This window comes from Peromyscus leucopus, chromosome 3 (assembly GCF_004664715.2).
Source record: "Peromyscus leucopus breed LL Stock chromosome 3, UCI_PerLeu_2.1, whole genome shotgun sequence".
Lineage (NCBI taxonomy): Eukaryota > Metazoa > Chordata > Mammalia > Rodentia > Cricetidae > Peromyscus > Peromyscus leucopus.
Genome location: NC_051065.1, coordinates 32,131,956 through 32,155,115, shown reverse-complemented (window position 1 = coordinate 32,155,115; position 23,160 = coordinate 32,131,956). Strand labels below are relative to the sequence as shown.

The following is a 23,160-nucleotide window of genomic DNA, read 5'->3' as shown; positions in this document are numbered from 1 at the left end:
GAGGAAACATGACCAGCGAGAAGTTGGCCAGGTGAGGTTAGCTGTGGCTTGTTCTGGTTCTCTGACCTTCCAGCATTCACCCCAATACCTGGCTAAGGTTTGATTTCATTAATAAGAACTTTTAAGATTCCAGCTACACCACCACACTATGCTATTTGAGATATCTATCTCTGCATAGACGAACCAAATAAAGACCTACAACTGAGAGCCACCTTCCTGCATGGACTGACAAGCACATAGTGTATTTTACCACAATATGGGAATCAAAATCAGATTCTTACAGAGGTTAAGAAAGGCCAGGGAATCTTCTGGAAATCTAGTAAAAAGAAAGAAAGAACAATTTAAAAAGGGGAAAGTTTGGAGATTTTTGGGGGATATGTGACTGTAGAATGATCAGCAGAATGGAAGAGTAAGTAGAAATGGTCTGATTGGCTACATTTTGGTGTGAACAAGCTGAGATTAAGTTTGAAAGGCAGGCAAGAGTAGATCATGAAGGGCTGGTAATCTGGGAAACTTACTCTAATTTTCCTCAGAAATCTCAGAATGCTTTATATCTCACTAATCTTATCACTTTCCTTTGCAATTTATATGATAATTTTATACCTGTAAGTATTACTGGACTTTGGTGCCAGGACCCCCAAACATTAAAAACTCCTACACAAAAGAGCATTTGTTTGATTTTTTTTCAGAGAGGGGGATAAAAAAGTATAAAGAAAGATGGAAAATAACCAGTTGTAACAAAAGATCAGCAAAGAGGGGTTCATATCACATACAAAAGAAATGCCATCTTATAGAAGAAGAGGGGCATCTCTGGGTAACAAGGGAGAAAGAGCCTCACAGAGATGGTAGATTGGCTGCTGACAAGTAGTTTGACGGTTTCAATGTGCTAAATGAAGATTTGTCGTTCCTCATCTTCACTGAGAAACCATCAAGGTTAATCCATCGTGACACATCCCTGTTGACTGCTAACTATAGTCACCAAGGGCAGCACTGACCTTCACCCCGGGTCAATAATCAATACTTACAATCACATCCCATAGAGCCCTGTACAGCCCCTCATCTGACCTCACCCTTCTAAATGCCTCAAATCCTTTTGTTAAATCCTCTGGAACACCATTAACAAAATTCCTCCTAACTTCTCCTTTATTTTCCCCTCTACCTTCTCTCTCTAATTAAAGCCAGGTCACCCCTTGAGACCACGGTTCCCTCCAGTCATGTTTAGTGATGATGACTTTCTTACTCTGGTGAAGATGCTTTCATTGATTTTTTTTTTTACTTCTTTTGGTCTAAATTTTCAAAAATTTGCCCATTAAAAGCCCTGCTCGGATGTTCATGTTATAACCACGTCCATACCACCTGCTACTCTCTTGTAGTGATCTCATATCATCCCTTGGTGTTCTTCTTCTTAATAGGAAATCTCCTTATTTTTACATTCCTGTATTTCTCTTCACAAACATGACTTATCGCCCATCACACCAGCCAACTGGTGCCTGCTCCTTAACTGTTTCAATGATCTGGTTTTCCAAATCTACCTTGCCCATGCCCTCTGACTTCATTCTCCAAGTCTGCAGTCTAGTACAGTAGCCACAAGGCACAGCTGGTTACTGAGCCTTGACGTACAGTGTGCAACCAGGTTTTCTTCTATGAAAGTAGTTTTCTGACCATCCTGCTCTCCATGCTATCCTCTTTACCTCCCTTCCCCCCACAGAGATGCTTCGTTTTCCTTGTAACACTTATCACATCTGATATTAGAAAATGGTTTTTATTTCCTATAACATGTTCTAGGTTTTACACTTTATATGATCCATACTAATGTTGCTAAAATTACAATTAAATGAGTTAAAATGATTAAGATGGAAATTACAGTTGCAAAGCTAGTAATGTAGTCATGCGGAGGTACATGAATCAAGAAAAAGTTGAAGACTATGTGGGCCATGAAGACAAATGAGGAAATGTAGGTGACTTGGCAGACAAACTGGCACCTGGCACACGAGGGGAGGAGGAATTTGGCAAAGTTACCCGGGTCACCACTTTTGCAAGTGGCACTCATGGATCGTTGTTAGTGATTCAACTTTGGCACATATTCTTTGGGGCTTTCCCGTGTTTGTGTAGCAGGGGATGCTTTCTAGAATGATATCAGCACTAGTGAAGCCAAATATTAGAATCTACCCAATATCATTTGACATGGAAATGATAAAGTACGCTCTATTTATATGATGGAAAATATTCCGCAGACTCAAAGTGAATAATTAATTGTGTACCTAATATTGTGTATCTAAAAACCTCACATGGCCTTTTACAAAAATTGACAGATCTTGCATATTCAAAGAGGACTAATATTTGCCTCTTACAAGTATGGAACAGAGGCCCAGCAAAGCGAAGGGATTCACCCAGTGTTATATATGGAGAGTCAGGATTTGAACTTCCAACATCAGAGCTATGCTCCCTGGTTGCCAGTGCATCTCTAACAGTAAGGAACCAACAAGAATGATGAATAGGATTAAATCTATATAGAAAATTACATTAAATGACAGAAAACAAGAAGCAACTCTGAAAATTGCAATCTATTTTTGTATGTCATTTTTTCACAGCTAGTAACCACAATAATCAATACAGTGTATACAGAACATATGGTAAGATAATTCTGAAAACTAAAAACAGGGGAAAGTATCTTGTCAGGAGAAGACACATAGAGAAGTAAAAAGAAGGTAAGTATAGTCACCCGCATAATGGGATTGGTGATAGCTTCGTCTTGATGTGGCTAACCGTTATTATTATTATACATTCTAAGGCAGTGATTCTCAATCTGTGGGCCATGACCCCTTTGGGGGTTGAAGAACCCTTTCACAGGGGTCGCATATCAGATATCCTGCATATCTTGATTGATAACAGTAGCAAAATTAGAGTTATGAAGTAGTGTTGAAATTAATTTTATAATTAGGGGTCACCAAAACATTAGGAACTGTACTAAAAGGTCACATCATTAGGAAGGTTTTAAATAACTGCTCTCAGGTTATTTGAGTTACTTTTAATTTTTTAAAAATATTTTTAAATAAGGTATTTAGGTATTTATTTTATTATTAAATCTATTGCATCTTAAATATATTAAAACTAAAAAATGAAAGAGTAAGATATGATAATAAAAGCAGGCCTTGACTATATTCTCTAAAGTACTTGATATAAAGAACAGAAGGAGGAATGTGGCTTGATAGGTAGATCCACAGCTAGGCTAGGTGGTGGTGGTGGTGGGTGTTAATGGGAGCGTCTAATCCTGCTTATAGATGAGCAGATTTACTTAGGGTAATTCTTTCTCCTGAGGAATAACTGACAATATCTGGAGACATTCATTTTATCATCAAGACATTGGGGATTATTTGTGTCTATCAGAGTTAATTTGCTGTTATCACAATACACCATGATCAAAAGCAGCTTATAGAAAGAAAATTAATTTGGGTTTACAATTCCAGAATGATATAGTGTCCAGAGCAAGAAACTGAGAGATCACGTCTTAAGTGCAAGCATGATACAGAGAAAGCAAGGAGACAGAGAGACAGAGACAAAAAGACAGACAGACAGAGAAAGAGAGAACTGAAAGCAGAGTGTGGTAATATGAATAAAAATGGCTCCAATAGGTCCAGAGGGAGTGGCACTATTGGGAGGTGTGGCCTTGTTGGAATAGGAAAGGTGTGTCCCTGGGGGTGGGGTTTGAGATCTCAGATACTCAAGCCAGGCCCAGTGTGACATTCTCTTCCTGCTACCTGCAGATCTGAATGTAGAACTCTCAGCTCCTTCCTAGTACCATACCTGCCAGGATGCTTCCCACCATGATGATAATAGATAAACCACTGAACTGTTAGCCAGCACCAGTTAAATTTTCTTTTATAAGAGTTGCCATGGTCATGGTGACTCTTCACAGCAATAAAAACAAGTTAGAGTTCCACATCTTCTACATGTTCTCAAGTCTGAGCCAGAGACCCACTTCCTCAGGAAGCTCCACCTCCTAAGCCTTCCCAAATAACTCTGCTAACTGGGGACCAAGTGCTCAAATGCCCAAGCTTATGGAAGACATTTTTCATTCAAAGCACCACACATGCCATTGGTATCTACCGAGTAAAAACCAGAGATCCTGTTCAGCATCCTAAAACACACCGCAAGCCGCCCTTCCTACAAAAAGTAGTTCAGATATCAGACAGCATTATCTTAATGTGGAGAAATCAAGGATAGAGAAGGCAAAGCAGAAAACACTGGAAATACAAGGGTCAACACGTATCCAAAAAGCAAGTCAGTGGGAAAGCTTGCCCAGGAGAACACCACTTAGATTTCTCAGAACTGAGACCACTGGAGAACTCAACTCATATTAAGCCCATTCATTTTCAACAGACAGCTTGCGAAATCTCCCTCAGTCTGATACTATAGGAAGCTGACACAATCAAACAGAGCTTACTGGGTTACTGGCAGTTGTACTGCTAATCATTTGAGTAAAATAGACAGGACAGATGCGGTTAAGAAATGTAAGTGGAACACGTTACCTTAAAGTCAAGTAGGCATAAACCGTATCACAATTCCTTGGGACCTGCTCCTGCTGAGAGTCTGAGAGGGCTTTTGTTATGCTGACATTTATGTTTGAAATAACTACATTGAAGAAGACTCTCAAGAACATGTAAGCTTTAGGCCCGCAAAAATCAAGATATTTCCATCAGTGCAGAGAAGACAGTCAATCTAATAGTGTTATAAGTTATTTTCATTGGCATCCTTGCTAGATGTACCCTGAAGCTCAATGGCCTCATGCTACTCTTTTGCCTCCTTGAGAGTTAGTTCATAAAACTCCACCATGCTCCGGGTCCCCTGCTCTTATATTATTTTCACGGGTCATTTCCTCCATGAAATCTCATCTTCTGGCATTTAAGGCCTGAGGGTACAATTAGGCCAAAACAATAAGTGAGAAATAAGTAGGAGATAAAATTTGCCCTACTCTGGAGGGGAATCAGATCATCATAGGGGCTGCTGCATCTTGATCTCTCTGTACCCAGAGGACACAGCAGCTCAGGAAAATAGTTAAGTGCCCTAAGAAGCTGCTCTTAACTTCCAGGCTCTTTCTATGTGATGCTCTGATCCGGTCCAAAGATTACAATGTAAGAAGCATGTCTGTACTGCAGATATTACTCACATTCCAAGAGGCTAGATTTCATGGAGCATCTTCTAAATTAGAAAGTTTATCTCTTATTTTAAAAAGTATTTTTATCTTGTGATGGGAGAAGGTATGTCACATAGTGTGTTGGAGTTAGAGATCAGCTCTGGGAGTCAGTTCTCTCCTAATACTGGGTGTTCCGGAGACTAAACCCACGTTGTCAGGCTTCCTCAGCAGTGCTTTTACCTGCTCTGCTCTCCCCTCAGTCCACACACTAGCAACTTCAACGGAGATTGATCTGGCTTGATAGTATATTGATTAATTTTGCTTTTTCACAGTTTCACACATGCACAAAATATATTCTAATTACTTTCCCTATGTTGTCTTGTCACTTTTCATCCCTAACACCTGCTTTCCCAGATTCATGACTTTTGGTTTGGTTTTGTGATCATTTAGTTTAGCAAGGACCACCTATGTGCGCTGAATTCCACTGGAGCCTGATGGGGTCACAGCGGGTACCCAACTGAAGGCAATGAGTGCTACTCTCTCTGAATCTATCAGTAGCAAATTCTTCAGCCATGGGAAGTAGGGCCCCTTGAATCCCTTATCCACTGATGCTTAGATGTTGTTTTTTTGCTCCTACATCACATACTCCATCACCGAAAATCTGGGTAAACAGGCATATTACTATTGAGTGTGACATGGAAAACAGTTTTAGATGTGAAAGAGACCATCCAATAAGTAAGAGAATAATCCATAGAATTTAACTGGAAGGTCATGTGGATATATCTGCATCCATGTACAAAAGTACTTAAAGAAGAAAAAAGAAGTCAATGTGTTTATTGGAAGTCAAATGAGGACCATTGGTTATCCAATAGAAGTGGTCAGCTCTGAAATAATATAAATAACAGTAACTTTATATGGATTGAGTGAGCTGTATTTATATATAATGCATAAAGTCATTGGTTCAATCACATCTTTCCTTTCCTGAAAATCCAAAAATCAACATTTGTGTTCTCTTCTGGTTTGATATATTTGGTGTTTGAATTTGGGCAGTATCTGTTAACTTTAATGAAGGGGTGTGTGTGTGTGTGTGTGTGTGTGTGTGTGTATTTGTATATAATCAAAATTGACTTTGAATTTTTCCTCAGAAATATAGAGGAAGGTATGATTGAGAAAAATGCTGGACTAAAGCCAGAAAGATGTGGCCCTAGACAGCTAAGCATCCCCACAGGTGAGAGGCACAGAGTGTGCCCCAGTAGACAAGATCCATTACACTGAAAGAAATGCAAAGACCCCCTAGAGTACTGTGATGTAAACCCCTCAGCGGTTGGTGAGAATGTCAGTGCAAGCAACGAATTCTAAAGCATGGCATGAGGCACAATCTTCCCTTTCACAGCAAACAGGAAAGTTGCAGGAAGAGAAGGAAGGAGAAAGAGGAAAGACAGAAAATTTCAGTCTTGTGTGCTGGGAAGGTGAAGGGCAGGTCAAGGGTTGCAGGTGATAGATGATGGGCAGATCCCTGAATTTCTTTACTGAAAAAGGAGGAAGCAAGTCCTTGTCTTCCCTAAAGTTAACACATACTATACAAATTCAAACACCACTCCTACCGATGGACCACAGTACACAGGCGCTGCCTTTCGTATCTGCAGGGGATGAGGAAGGCTATGGTTGAATGAAGGACCTTATAAGTGCTAATTATATTCTCTCCCAGCACCCAGTGTGTGATTTTATACAATAATAAAATACCAAGAACCAGAAAAAAACAGCAAAACATTTTAAACTATTTCTTCTAGGAATTAGGATTTGGCAAAGACTGAGCAATGCTGCTTTTTGCCATATTTTTAGAGAATTTTGAATTTGGATAAAGGAATTTTAAAAGAATTCTGGCCCATTTGGATGAACATAAAAATAAAGCATAAACAGAGTGCATTATTACATGTACACACTAATGCCGAAACTCTATGATCTAAAGTCCTTCATGTTTCATGTAAAATTGACACGACTCTGAGAAACTTAATCCAGTTCTATTTGTATACACTGCTTTCCTTCCCACCGTTAACCATTTCCAACACTGATCTTACTTTAATAATGTGCTTCCCAGCAAGCTTGAGGAGCATCCATGGCAGTTAACAATACTCCCAACAACTACACCAGGCAGTTACATTGATGTTACAGGTCTGTATTTGGATGTTGGAACGATAGAGCCCAGAGGTACTGCTATTAATCCAGGATCCTCTACTTCACGTCTCCAGACAGCAGGTGGGTATGGTGCCAAAGGTCACTAAGAACATCAAAGCACAAGGAGAGTGTCCCTCTGCAAATCTTGATATCAGTCATGTGTTAGAAACGTTCACATAGGATGCTTTATAAAATTTCCCCAAATTGTTTCCTTTTTAATGATGATTCTATTTCTATTAAGTAACCATTGCAAATTTGAAAGCGGAAGACACAGTGAGAAAAATGTCAGGCCACACCCTTGTCATAGCACCCCTCTTTTTTTGCTCCTTTGATACCTCTCTGTAGCCATCACTGATTCGTTCCAAGTTCAGGGAATAGACAAGGTCCCTGCCTCCCACGAAGAGCCGCTCTTGATATTCATCCAGCAGCATTGTATGGAGATCAAGAAATCCCAAGGGGCTTTGAAATATTGATGTTCTGTTCAGGTCCAAGAGTTCTGAAATGCAAGGAGAGGTCTATACTAAGTACATGAGAACACATTACCCTTCCATCAAAGCCCAGTTTTTATATTTGTTTCATAGACATGGAACCTTAAATTGAATTATTCAGAGAATATTAGAATATCCAGTCATCCCTCAGTATCCATGTGGACTTTGTCCTAGGTCTTCCAATATTATAATGTAAATAATGCAATGATGCCCAGGTCCTTTATATAAAATTGAATAATTTTTACTTATACCTAAGCATGTTCTTTCTTATTCTTTAAGTCATCTCTAGATTCTTATGCTACCCAATGCAAAGTAAATGCTTTGTGAGGTTATTACACTATTGTTTGGTGAATAATGAGAAAAGTCTCGGTATATCCAAGATAGGTATAACACGTTAAAAACATGTATGTCTATATTGAAACTGTGGAAGCAATACCCACAGATATAAGGGAGTGACTGACTATATAGTTGTATGACAATATATTTTAATGTGTGAGCATTCAGATATTTATTAATTTATTAATCTGAATACCTAAATGAAACTTAGTATGTAAGGCAAATATCCTATGATTTTAAAATATGGACAAAATCATCAATAACAATAGTTACTGTATAGCACGATGTAAAAAGGTCACTTTAAAGCTACCTTTCCATAACAAGATGTAACATCTACACAAAAAACCTGCAAGTGTGTCTACTTCGTTCTAATAGACATCTACTCAGGAAAATCATATTTCCACCTAAAACTAATATCAAAAATCATATCCAAAATCAAAAGCCTGGCAACAGTCAAGTTTGTAATCACAACTGTGATTACTCATAAAAACCATCTGAGATCTGCTTTCCACTATTGTGATTTGGTCTATCTTCAGGCATTCTTGTCTGTGGTAGGAATTACAAACAATATATTTGGGGTATATATATTAAATTTAAAAAATCAGAATCTGGCAAGGTTTCATGTGTACATCTATTTGTTGGAGGTACGATCTTTAATTTCATATGTCAGTTTGGTACTTATGGCTTGTAAGTTGATATATAAGAGCTTTGGTGATGAAAAGGAATATTGCCCCTAAGACCAGGCTGCGTATGGAAGACCTGCTGAAGTCTCCTTGGGAAATAGTGAGAAGAGAAACATCTGCAGTTAACCCCAAAACCGCTCACAGGGGTGTGCAATCTTGCTGACTAGGGCACCAAAACACAAGAAGTCAATGGAAGTATGAGAAACATCAAACATTTTCTATCTGAAATAGTAAAGATAAAATCTCTTTTCCTCTCTATTAAGAATCCAGGAGGCAGGGGGTTGAGAGTTCAAAGCCTGCTTGGGCTACTTAGTGAGACTTATTTCAAAGAAACAAAATAAAAACAACAGAGTAGAAAAGAGCATGTTCTTTAGAGAGGTCTCTGCTCTGCAACCTTGTATGCTCAAAATTCCAAGGAGTAGAATTTCATTTAAATCTCTGGTTTAAATTAGGCAGTACTGCAAACATTCTAGTATCCCACATAGACATCACGTTTGAGATATTGAACCACTAGACCTAAGTAAAAACTATGAGACTAAATCTTGAGGGTAGGCCTGAAAGAATACCAGGTATTTTCCTGGGAAAGGAGGAAAACTGGAATTAAAGAAAGATTAGATAGAGGCCTAGGATTCCAGAAGGAAAAGAAAAGTCACAATTAATATTTTTAAAGTTAGAAGTCATACAATCATCCTTACTAGACATTCACACATTAGAAAACAACATTTTAGGATTCAATATCATATGAGAAATATGGAGCAAAGAGAGCTGGTGGTTTCATGGGAGCTGTACTAAGTGATTAAAAACTTCCCTAGGCAGCCTGGTCGTTTGCTGATACTTTCCATTTTCTGTGCATAACAATCTTTATCGTAAATAGGTAAGTCTGATCAAAGAATGGCCACATGTTAGCATTAACACTTTTTTTCCACAGACCAAGCCTTGACCTTTATTATTTAAAAAGCTGCATATTTATTTCACTTTCTGACTCTGTGCTTGTGCCTTCAACACCTTCACAACAATTTTCTGCTCCTCATTAAGGAAAGCCCGCTTGATCCTGTCGCGGACACACTTGGCACACAGGGACCCACCGTAGGCCCTGCTGACATGCTTCTTGGTCTTAGACAACCTCATAAGGACTTTCGGTCTCACAGGACGAACCCCTCGAAGCCTGCCTGGGCACACACCACATGCCGATTTAGGTGCTTTCCCAACCTTCTTGGTATAAAGGTAACCAATCCTGTTGCCAGGGGTTCACGACAGCCTAGTTTTGTTAGAGGCTGTGTTGTAGGGAAGCCTACGACAGTATGTCACATGCTGGACCATTCTGAGTGCCTCTAAGCACCGTCCCCAGAAGAGGGCATTAACACTTTTCATACTATTGAGTTGCCAAAAATGGTGAGATGCAATGCTCAGGAAATTCGATTTCTTGGAAAATTAATGAAATATATTAAATGATTCTGATATGAGTTCCCTTGCCTGAACTATTACCAGAGTTTAATAGATAAAACCAGGATGGTTTACTAAAAATATGGAATTGGAATAATAATAACCAATGAGGTGATTTCATAAGTTAAGTTCATCTACAGAGGCTTGTGTTTGCTTTTGGATGGGATCATTAACACCTTCCACATTATCCCTCTTGACATAAAAGAAAAGACAGCTATCAACATCGACTTCTTATCTATTTTCCACTTCTGTCAAGCTTATTATTTCTAAAACATTACAGGTTCTTATTTATTTGTCAACAGTAACATGTTATTCACTGTATCATTAATCATCTTTTACTCCGATGGATTAAACTCTTCTCTGACCCATTCTGTCTGTCTACAGTCCTATGGAACCGAAAAGATACACAGGTTTACTCACGTTACTATGAATAGAGATTGGACAAGCAAAGCAAAAGGAAAGTACTGAGTATGCATTAATTCATGCAAATTATATACACACTATTTTCCAATGACTCACTTTTTTCCAGTGAGCTACCATATTGTAATAGTTAAAGTTATCATTTATTTTATTTTACTGATGAAAAATTCAGGCAACCACAAATTTAATGACTCTAATAGGTAAATGCTATTACAAGAAGAAAACACTCAGATTACCTATTGAAACATGATAAAGTACAGCATGCATGTGCATCACAACCAAATTCCTACATACAGAATCTGAAGAAACAAATTTTACTTTGGACAGCCTTTAAACCTCTTTGAATTTCATTCCTTCTATGTTTATTCTTTTCTGCCTTTATAATTTTTAATTGATTGACTCAATTGCATTTTCACAGTGAAGGGGATAGCATGGTATAAAAAACAAGCCAAACTTGTCGTTGAATTAATGAAGTCCCACGTACAATGTTTTGCTTAAGAAGGGAAAATATATTTAATAAATAAAGGCTAACTATTTTCCTGTATTGAACCTTGTCTAAAGAGAAATATTTAAACCATTTGTTTTATTTTCATTATTTAAATGATTATATGATGAGATAACTGTTTCTTTTCTTGTTACTGTTACAAAAAAAGTTGGAGATTATGTATCCTGACTCATTCAAATTGCCTCAGAAGAAATTGGTGCCAAAATATTCATGGTACATAAAACTGAATGTCATCACCCATCTTAGGCAACAAGTCAAAGAATTTTATTTTACTTTATTTTATTTATGGTGCTATTTCCCATAATAATTGCTAAGTGATTTTCATATTAAAAAAAAAACCAAAGGGTTCAGTATAATTTACTTTAACCTTTTTCTCATTTGGGAGGGGTTAAGTGCTTCGAATGCTTCTGCTGCTCCTGACCATGCCCAACACACACAACAGACCAGCCCCGTCTGTGACTCCCTTTGCAGCTCAGGCTGGTCAGTAGGGGTGAATCTCAGAACTGTAACAAGAAGCACAGCATATCCCTGCAGTGGTTTCTACTTTCTCATTCATTTTCACAGCAAACTCCCTGATTCTCGATCACTAATCTTCTAATGTCTTTACCAGGCCTTAGCCACCTTCCCTAATAAGTATTCATATGTGGTCATCTTGGATTTTGCCAGGAAACATTCACAGTATTGATTACAGGGGAGGATTTGTGCTTCAGACATGTCTGTAATAATGGACACAGTCCTTTTTTTATAGAGCTGTGCTTTGAAATGGATGTGTTTATTTAATTTTATATTTATTCCATATTAACTCCACTCTTACTTCATTCACTTATTTAACTGACTTCTTCCCCAGAAGGATTTGAAATTCCAAAAAAAAATAATTTCAATTAAATTAACAAATATATATTTTAGAAGAATTAGGGTAAGGCAAAAACAATTTAAAAAGAGACACTTGGAATTAATGTAACCTAAATATTCCTCTAGCATTTGACACATTGCTAAATCATCTCCCCAAATTGAACTTAAACTCTCCTATATCCAAAGAAAAAGTCAGGGCAATATAATAAACAGCAAAGTGAAAATATGTGCATGGGAGCATCACAAAGTGCCAAGGATTAACAGAAATTTCTCCTAAGGTTATCTGAAGAGGAATGCTCAAAAATACCACAGTGATCTCTGCTACCACTCCAAAACTCCAAAACTGTTCCTATAATTAGAGTCCTCAATTAAAGCCAGTTGGTATATATCAAAATGCAGGCCTGCAAAAGTAACTGTGTGATCACATATGGCCATGATATGCAGAACAGTAACTTTTGGAAGAGTAAAAATTGAACTAGGTAATGTGAATCCTAGTTCAGAAAGCTAGGTCTTGTGGTAATTAGAAATCAACAGAAGTCCATATAATTGATCTCGGAGGGAATGTTCCATTTTGGCTTCTTTCTCTTCTCCCCACCCCCACTCCCTCTTTTAAAAATAAATGCCAGTGCTTCAATGTACTGTTTCTGGGGTTTCTTCATTAATTTCCTCATGGCCAAATATGCCTGTTGGCCTCCTATTGAGTGATACTCATCATTGTGCAACAATAGTGCCTGTACTCTCAATTCTAGCTCATCAATGTTTACATTTCATACATTGCTGCCTTCTTGCAGATTGCCTTAGCATATCAATTGGATCCAATTACTCCTCTGTAGTTAAGTGTGGAATCATGAGGTAAACAGCATGGTCCCTCTAGTTATACAAGACCAGAGCAGTCACCAAGAAGGCCTTGCTTCAGCTGCACAGGCAAACCTACTCGATGTCAAATGTCCTATAGTCTGTATTTCTACTAGACTGAAGAAATTGACTTGATGTTTATAGATATTCACTATAATCTTATTAAATGTTGGAGAACAAACCTCTGCTAAATATTGAAATTATATTTTTCTTTTATCAATTTGAGCTATCTTCTCTACTACTAACTGGCTTGTCGGAGCTGTTGACTTCTGCTGTAGAGAAGAGAAAGGAATGACTCATACCCCATCTCTCTACTTCATCTACATGTTGGATTTGTAAAGTAGGCATTATAAACATAAAATCAGTCAATAAGTTAAAGTGTAAAGTTTGGTAAAAAAAAATTACTAGAATTTAAAGAAAGTATTTATATAAATTGCAACAAAACTTTTATATGCAAGCAAATAAATTTGTGGTACTTTTAGTATGTTAAAAATGCTACTTTAATCTAAGTATTATTGCTTGTGTCCTAGTAATAAAATTTTAAATAATTAAATATAATTAATCTTACTAAGAAATTAGTATAAAATGTCAATCTAGATAAAGAATGAATTAAGAAAATGTGGTACATATACACAATGGAGTACTACTCAGCAGTAAAAAACAGTGACATCATGAAATTTGCAGGCAAATGGATGGAACTAGAAAATATCATCTTGAGTGAGGTAACCCAGACTCAGAAGGACAAACATGGTATGTACTCACTCACAAGTGAATACTAGATGTAAAGCAAAGGACAATCAGACTACAACCCACAGATCCAAGGAGGCTAACTAGCAGGGGAGACCTTAGGATGACTGTGGCTTATAATTTGTTTTGGTTTTACCCAATCATTGGGCAAGCTTTAGTGAAACATTTCACTATTAGGATAAGAATTTGTACTATATCAAGCTGATGAAAGAAAATGCTGGCCGTACTTTCAGGAGGGGAGGCTAAAATGTTTTTAGAATATGGATTAACCTATAGAAAAATGTCTGACATAAATCAAACAGTGAAAATATCAATTTTCATAGAATTTTAAAAATTAAAAACTAGTGAAAAAATGACTTGAAAAGTCCATAGAACATTTCTACTTTATTCAAATTTTCTACAGTGAACATGAATCAGTTAATTAAAATCAGAGTTATATCTCACAAGTGAAAGAGAAAGACATAAAATGCTTCCATTTCTGCAACGAGAAATGTCTTCATACTAGAAGGCTTGACTGTCATACTTACCTTCATACTAGAAGCTAATTATAATAGTGGATTCACATTCATTGCACAGTCGTGTGTCATTTATTAAGTGCTAGATAAATATTATCTCATTTGATCAACATGACTGCCCCTCAGAAAAACTCCATTTTTCTATATGTAAAAAAGTGGGAAATTACAGTAATTCAGGACATAGCTCAGGTTATTTGGTTGAGTTTTGTACAAAATTTGAGCAAGAGGAGTGGATTGGAGAGTTTCAAGAATACATATATTCCTGAATACATATATTTTCCTAAATATTCCTAAATACATATATATTCCTAAATACATACATATTTACGAATTTTATATCAACTGAAGAAGAAAAGAGACCATGAATTTGAAAGGCAGCTGGGAGGGGTATATTGGGGTTGGAATGGAGGAAAGAGAAGAGAGGGAAGAGAGGCGCATAATATAGTCTCCAAAAATTAAAAAATACAGATTTAAAAATGCAAATTAAATCATCACTGTGAGCTAGGACAACCAATCACTCCACTCTGTTCTCAATACCAGAGAGCAAAATGACTGGTTCATTCCAAGTTTGTTCTTTATTAATAATGAGACAATGTATGATACATACAATGTGTATTTTAAATTTACTGGTAAGAAAATCCCCTATGGTGGGATCATACTGTATGAGTAACAGCAAGGGATTTTGTCAGCGCTCATATAGAGTACTAGTTAGAGTCGAAGCTCCTCCAGAGTTTAACATTTCAATTTGATATAATTAAAATAAAACACAACAGAAAAATTCAGCTTAATATCAACTTTATTTACCTTTAATTTGTATTTTCAAACAGTCCTAAGACAATATGGGGTCTTCCACATGCCTTTTATTTATCAGTTAATGACATATTCAGTTTTATATATCTTATTTTTTAGAAAATGAGTTAAGCTTTTCCTAATTAGCTACAGGGTTTCAAAATCTTTTTTGGTGCATACCAAGGCAGGTAAAGTACTGGCAAGTCAGGGCTCCCCTCCTCCTCAAGGAGGGTTCTCTCTGATCTTAGCCTCAGATATGCCATGGACTTGGCATATTTACCAAGCAGTGGCTAACTCCTTTATCCCTCCGCACAGCTTCAAGCTGTCTGGAGGAAAGAAACAAATATACAGGAAGAAAGGGACAAAGGGACACTAATCCCAGTCAAGCTCACAAAATGCTATAAATAATGGACAGTGCTGACTCGGGGAGAGAGTGACATCTTGAGTTCTTTCTGCCCTAAAAATAACACGAATCACTTGGGGAGAAGGACAAAGAAACAAGACAGAACGAAATGTACCAACTCCGAGTTCATCCGGAAATGTTCTAAAGAGGGAACTAATTATTATAGCTAAGCTGCATGCTAATTATCAGCTGTCAATGAAGATTTGCACAGAGGATTTAGTCATTTCCTCTCGGGCCTTTCTTGTTAACCTGCAGGGCTCACGGTGTTAAAACTCACTGACATCGATATATTAAGTCACGATTCTCTCCAGTTACAATGTACTCAAGTGCTGTACTTCTCTGTGTAAGACACAAGACACTGGAGGAGAGCATGCATACTATCTAACCCACAAATTTAAACAGATTTGTTCCCTTCTTCAATACACACTTCTTGTTCCACCGTCAACCACCAAGAACTTTGTGAGACTTGGTCCTGTAATTAAATATGTCATTATTTTCCCAATCAATGGCTTTTTTGTTGAGTGTCTCTTGAAGTTTATTCAACCAAAGTCATTATTAACAAAAATAAAATGTGAAAATAGCCATTAAAAAAACTTCAACTTCACAGTTGAAATGGGAAATATTTCTTGCATCATGCTTTGATGATTTTGACAGACATGACAGATGAGTGCTAACAGCAAGTAATAATGTTGAAAACTATTGAACTGTAAAAAGTGGAAGGAATTGAGATGTTGGGAATGCAGCTTATTGACAGAGTGCTTGCTTCACATGTATGCATGTCAAGCCATGCAAAAAAGCCAAAATACTATCAATTAACTTTTAAAACAATGTAAACATGGGATTGCCATGATTTGTTAATTATTCTTTTTGTGATGGACAATGCTAGCCTTTTATACATTCACTGAATCTTTAAATTCTTTGTCCCAAGTCAAAGGCAACCACAAGGCAATGCAAGGGATTAAATTTTCAATTATTTGCCACTTCCAAAGACAGAAAGACAAGAGTAGACAGTAAACAGTCTTTTATTTCTTAAAGATCAAAATGTAACTCTAAATTTAAGATTCCTTGAGCTAACTTATATATATGATTAGTATATAATATTTTATGTGATATTCTGGCTTTCTTGTTTCTGAATTTTGTGGACCAAGAAGCCACTGGGTACACGTTTACATAGAATCACTGTCTATCTAGGAATTAAACATGTATACAGATGCTTGAATTTACATTATTTTAACTGAAGAAAATTAAGCAATATAGTTAACACTCCCTAAATGCCAATTATTGAAACTGGTGTTTGTGAATGCCATCTATATACATTTAATCCTGACTATACTTTACTTCAGTGAGGACCAAATGAAGGAACCCTATGGGAACAGCTTCTTCAACTGAACCTGAAACTTGGTGGTGCTCTCTGCTGAGATCCAGGAGGCTCTCCTCCATTCCTTTAGGGCCTTATACCTAGGCCTTGCACTCCAAACTTGGAAAGCATTTGTTCCAAGTTCTCTGATGATATGACCAGGTTTCCTTTAAAACCCTCCAGAGAAGCAACAGAGGATGAACTGGGGTGTGAGACATTTCTGTAGTGAGCAGATGGGGAGAATGGGGAGAGCAAAGAAGCAGGCATTGTAGGGACAGACTCGGAAGGGGTAAGTAGACAATAAACATTTTTTTTTTTTTTTTTTTTTTTTTTTTTTTTTCGAGACAGGGTTTCTCTGTGTAGCTTTGCGCCTTTCCTGGAGCTCACTTGGTAGCCCAGGCTGGCCTCGAACTCACAGAGATCCACCTGGCTCTGCCTCCTGAGTGCTGGGATTAAAGGCGTGCGCCACCAACGCCCGGCTGACAATAAACATTTTTAAAAGAGTTCAGCATCTCTGCACATGAAAATTACTTACTCAAAATACCACCTAACCCAAATCAGAAAGGCTAGCATGGAGAGATTTGCCAACAAACACTGTCGGTGTGTGGGGGAGAAAGAACCCTAATTTACTGCTAGTAGCAATGTAAACTGATGGAGAGATTAAGAAAATTAATAATTTTCTAAATAAAAATAAATTTAAAATAGAACTACAGTTTTAATCCAATTACACCACTCCTTGGCACATACCCAAAGAATTCCATATCCTACCATAGAGATAATTGCATACCCATGTTTATTGGTATTGTAAAATATAAGCAGCCTAGATATGCAGCAACAGATGAATGGGGCTTATGAAATGTAGTGCAGTGGAACTGTACTCAGCTGTAAAGAAAATGAAATGATGACATTTGCAGGAAAATATATGGATTTTAAAATTTGAACATTAATCATTGTCTCTAAAGCTCAGAAACCAAATAGTCTCTCTCATATATGGATCCTACAATTGGAAAGTGTGTGTGTGTGTGTGTGTGTGTGTGTGTGTGTGTGTGTATGTGTGTGTGTGTGTGTTTATAAATTCATATAAATGAGTCAAAGCAAAAAAAAAAAAAAGAGAAAAGAGACCAAGAGAGGGTAAGAAGTGCTAAGGAACTGCATGAACAATATGTCACATGGGATATGAAAGCAGAAAGGACAATGGGAGAGGGGACATTACAAGGACTAAAATGAAGTGTGGGAGAATATTAGGGGAGAGGAGAATCTAAAAAAACCTACTTTGTTTGGAAATACCATGATGTGGTATGTACTCACTCCTAAGTGGATACTAGATGTAAAGCAAAGGATAATCAGACTACAACCCACAGGTCCAGAGAAGCTAGGTAACAAGGAGGACCCAAAGAGGTCCACATCGATCACTCTGGAGAGGGGAAACAGATGAGATCTCCATGAGTAAACTGGAGATGAAAGGGACAATAGAGGGTAGGGGATGGGGATGAGAACACAAGGGAATGGGATGGTCGAGCCAGGGGAGGGACAGAGTGGGAGAGCAATGAAAGAGGTATCTTGATAGAGAGAGACATTATGGGGCAAGGGAGAAATCTGGTGCTAGGGAAGTTCCCAGGAATCCACAAGGATGACCCCAGCTTAGACTACTAGCAATAGTGGAGAGGGTGCCTGAACTAGCCTACCCTGGTAATCAGACTGGTGAATACCCTAAGTGTCATCACAGAGCCTTCATCCAGTAACTGATGGAAGCAGATGCAGTGATCCAAGCACCAGGCCAAGCTCCAGGAGTCTAGTCTAAGAGAGGGAAGAGGGATAATATGAGCAAGGGGGGATCGAGATCATGATGGGGAAATCTACAGAGACAACTGAACCAAGCTCAGAGAAACTCATGAACTTTAGACCAACAGCTGTGGAACATGCATGGGACCAGACTAGACCCTCTGCATATAGGAGATAGTTGTGTAGCTGGGTCTGTTTGAGGGGGTCCCTGGCAGTGGGATCAGGATCTATCCCCGCTGCATGAGCTGGCTTTCTAGAGCCCATTATCTCTGGTGGGATGCCTTGCTCAGCCTTGATGCAGTGGGGAAGGGCTTGAACCTGCCTCAACTGAATGTACCAGGCTTTGCTGACTCCCCAAGGGAGCCTTACCTTTTTGGAGGAGGAGGTGTGAGGTGGGGGGAGGGAGGCTGGAGAGAGTGGGAGGAGGGATGAGAGTGGGAGGAGGGAGGAGGAGAGGAGGGAGAAGGGAATCTGTGGTTGGTATGTAAAATGAGTAAAAAAAATTTTTGTAAATAAAAAAAAGAAAATGCCATGATGATATCTAATTGATTGAACACTTACTAAAAAATTAAAACACAGCCGGGCGGTGGTGGCGCACGCCTTTAATCCCAGCACTCGGGAGGCAGAGGCAGGCGGATCTCTGTGAGTTCGAGGCCAGCCTGGGCTACCAAGTGAGTTCCAGGAAAAGGCGCAAAACTACACAGAGAAACCCTATCTTGAAAAACCAAAAAAAAAAAAAAAAAAAAAAAAAAAAAAAAAAAAAAAAAATTAAAACACATATAAACAACAGACAATCCTCACACAATATTCAGATCACTAACGGCAGGCATCAATTTTTTTCTATTTTGTTTTTTTGTTCTATTTTTTTATTTTTTATTTTTCGAGACAGGGTTTCTCTGTGTAGCTTTGCGCCTTTCCTGGGACTCACTTGGTAGCCCAGGCTGGCCTCGAACTCACAGAGATCCACCTGCCTCTGCCTCCCGAGTGCTGGGATTAAAGGCGTGCGCCACCAACGCCCGGCTCTATTTTGTTTTTAAAACAATAAAGTAATATATGTACACAGATAGGCAATGCCTGTGAATTCACATATATACATGTATGTCAGAACACAGTCCAAGCTATATGCAGAACGGCTGTGCCTCCGAGTCACCTTTAAAAAAAAAAAACATTGACTAGAGTTTTTTTCTGATCTGACCTGGGTTATATAATTTTATTTTCAATTTATCTTTTAGAAGAAATTAAACATATTGTCGTACACCTTCGTGTTATTTTTTCCTCATTGTACACATTGCCTGCTGTTCATTGATTGTGTCATACTTTAAGGGACCAGATTTTCAAACTCCTGTGTTTTATGGGGATCACAATTGAGCAGAAAAGAAAGGTGTTTTCCTAAATGTCAAAATTTGCATTCTGACAGTGGTAGACAGTGGCGTTTTAATGTGATATTTCTTTCCTTCAGTAAATAGAATGATTTTCTCCTCGATTTTGCTTTTCAAGTGGTGACTATGATCAGGCATAATCAGCCTGTTCAGCAATGAACTCTCAAACCCACGCTGTAGTAGGAAAGCCTTAGACAAAAATGATCTGGCCATGAGGGCAGACAAAGATCCTCAGCCTCTGGAATCCAATACTAGGCACATATGTTCAGTGGTGCCATTAACTGGAAGTGAGAAAGGCGGAGTCTTGTCCACAATGGAGCCTCCTTATTCAGTGCAGAAGGAACGATGACTCAAAGTCTATATTTAACCTACTCCTGACAGTTCATTAGACACAGTAAGAGTTCCAGAATTCCAAGGAAAGATGTACAATAAAGTGTTAAATAATCAAAACATAGATTAAGGAAGCCCGGAACATATATGAAAAGCTAGAACATTTTCTATAAAGACAGTATTTCATGTTTTCTGATAGAAGACTTAGAATTTTACAACACTTACAAATTTTTCTCTGTAGGAAAGAGAGAAAGCCCTTAGTGAGGGTCTGAGTGAATATGTGCTAACATGGGCACCACTACGTCAAGCGACCCCATGCCCCCCAATACCTGGGCCCAGTGAGAATGGCAAAGACACTCCCTACCCAGTGAGGTGCTCAGAGGGATGGCAAAGCTTTGCTTAGCATCCTGGTGCACACACTGACGTGCAGACGATCAGGACAGCATCCTGGTGCACACACTGACGTGCAGACGATCAGGACAGCATCCTGGTGCACACACTGATGTGCAGACGATCAGGACAGCTTTATCCCCTTACACATTTACAGTTTCCACAGCGGCTCTCTGACCCACCTCTTTGTTCAGCTATACCGAACAACGAACAACCTGTCTCCACGTTCTACCGTATGCAGTGACCTGTCCACTGTGCACACACACACACACACACACACACACACACGCACACGCACACGCACACGCACACGCACACGCACACAAATGTCCTACTGATAAACCTTCTTTTTTCTTTGTACAATCTGTATTCTTGAATTTAAGTCATGCTAAGATATCAAATAAGTTAAAAAGTATTAAATATTTCTTTATTTTGTATTTGACAATTTTAGTCATTAAAATAATGTATATAACTTAACAGGATATAGTATATTTTGAATACTTTTATTTAAATTCCACACCTCTCTAACAATAGCTATATTGATCTTTTCTACAAGCTTTGTTTTTCTAATAAATAATGTCAATAAAAAACAAACATTTGCTTTTTTAAAACAGGCTTAATTCACTTTATTTTTCTTATATAAAAACCCTTACATGGCAACCAATGCTGGAGCTTGGGTCCTCTGAACAGACACTCTGGTGTGGGTTTTCACAAGATGGTCAGTGAATTCCTGATAAGGAGACTTGGTGAACAGTCTCTTTCCAGAGGTCAGGGGTCAGGTAGCTGTAGGTCTTAGAGACGGCATGATGGGTGGCCTTGGCAAGTTGCCCAGGGTGGCAGTGCAGCCCCTGGGTGACGTGTAGTGGTCATCAATACCTGTACTTTCATTAGCAGCTTCTTGGGCACAGGAGCAGAGACGATGCCAGTGCCTCTGGGGACAGGGATGAGATGCACCAGCACAGAGCCACAGCAGCCTGTCACTTCGCACAGAACAGTGTGGGGCTTACCAATCTTGATCCCCCAGTAGCCTCTCTGCACAGGGACAATGGACAGCTTGACTGAGATGATGGCTCCCTGGATAGCAGTGGCTACCTCCTTGGGGTACTTAACACCAAAACTAACATGACCACTATAGCCTTCAATAGTGACAAAAGTCTTTAACCTGGTCCACTGGTGAGCTGGAGTGTGCTTCTGCACTGGCATGATCCATAAAACCTCATCCTTTAGGGGTGCGCCAGGGAGATTCCTTAATGGGCAGGGAAAACAGGTAGATCTCCTCCAGGGACTTGATCTTCATGTGCTTAAACAGGCGGCTCAGCTGGGTGACCGGGAGATCCACTCTTTAGCTTCAGCTTTACGCCTCCCTGAGCCCCGCTGTCTTGACCATGACCATGGCCCCTAAAAACCTCTGCCCAATCCTCCACAAAAGCCCCCAGCACCTCCTAATCCTGGGCCCCAGTCCTCAGGACGCTCCCTCTACGCCTGTACCATCTGCCATTTGGTGTTTTCCTGAAGAAGGAAGAGGAGGAGGAGGAGGAGGAGGAGGAGGAGAAGGAGAAGGAGAAGGAGAAGGAGAAAAGGAGAAGGAGAAGAAGAAGAAGAAGAAGAAGAAGAAGAAGAAGAAGAAGAAGAAGAAGAAGAAGAAGAAGAAGAAGAAGAAGAAGAAACAACTAAATATTTGATTCTTGAAGTTCATTCACACTTAAAGTTGAAATCCCTGTAGTGAGTTCCAGATCTGTACTGAGTTACGCAACTTCATCCTGCAGTCTTCTCTGACTGGTCTCGGGGGACTCCTATGTTTATCAAATGCAGAACAAGCTCTGGTTGCTCTTATTTTTCTTACATATGTTTTTCTTTCTTCTAATATAAAACAAGCTCCACAGGAATGGCATACCCCTCCATTTGGACCCTGTGATATGCCCCAGGCTTAAACCACTGCATGCATGTTATTTAGCAGATTCTGAAAATGTTCAAATGAATGAATGTCTTTGTGACTCAACTTTCCTGTTGTGAAGTGGTAATAACTAACTGGCGAACTTGCTGTAAGAATCCCATTATCTATATCTAAAGAGCAGCCAATATAAATAGGCTTCTTTTTCCTATCTTTGATTTTGATAAACTGTAAGACAAGGGAAAAATGGCAAATTCCATTGTAGAAACAGACATTTCTTATGAGAGTCTGTCATGAAGATACGGTTACACTTATTTTTTTTTGTTTTTTTTTTTTAATTTGTTTAATTTTATATTATGTGCATTGGTGTTCTGCCATGGGTGTCCGGTCCGCTGGAACAGCAGTTACAGACAGCTGTGAGTTCTCATGTGGGTGCTGGGAATTGAACCCAGGTCCTCTGGAAGAGCAGTTGGTGCTCTTAACTGCTGAGCCATCTCCCAGCCCAGTTACTCTGATTATTTAAGTTAAACATTGGATAGGAAATTCTGTAAATAGCTAATCACTGTGATCAGTGAAAATGCCTCATTTGTAAATGAAAATAAAACACTTGATTTGTTGCAAAGGAATGTTTAGGTTAACTTTCTAGTTTTTCTTTTCCCCCACACCCATCTCAGCTTACAGTAAAG

The 23,160-nt window shown here is 38.7% G+C and overlaps 1 protein-coding gene and 1 pseudogene across 1 annotated transcript in view; both read right to left on the bottom strand.

Moving 5' to 3' along the window:
• The window catches only part of Sema3e (semaphorin 3E), a 249,688-nt gene that overhangs the window by 108,385 nt on the left and 118,143 nt on the right, over positions 1–23,160 (bottom strand). Inside the window, exon 2 of the mRNA XM_028862035.2 lies at positions 7,645–7,805. Coding sequence (XP_028717868.1) covers positions 7,645–7,805 — 161 coding nt within the window. The remainder of the gene's footprint in view (positions 1–7,644; positions 7,806–23,160) is intronic.
• LOC114687389 lies at positions 9,740–10,151 on the bottom strand (annotated as a pseudogene).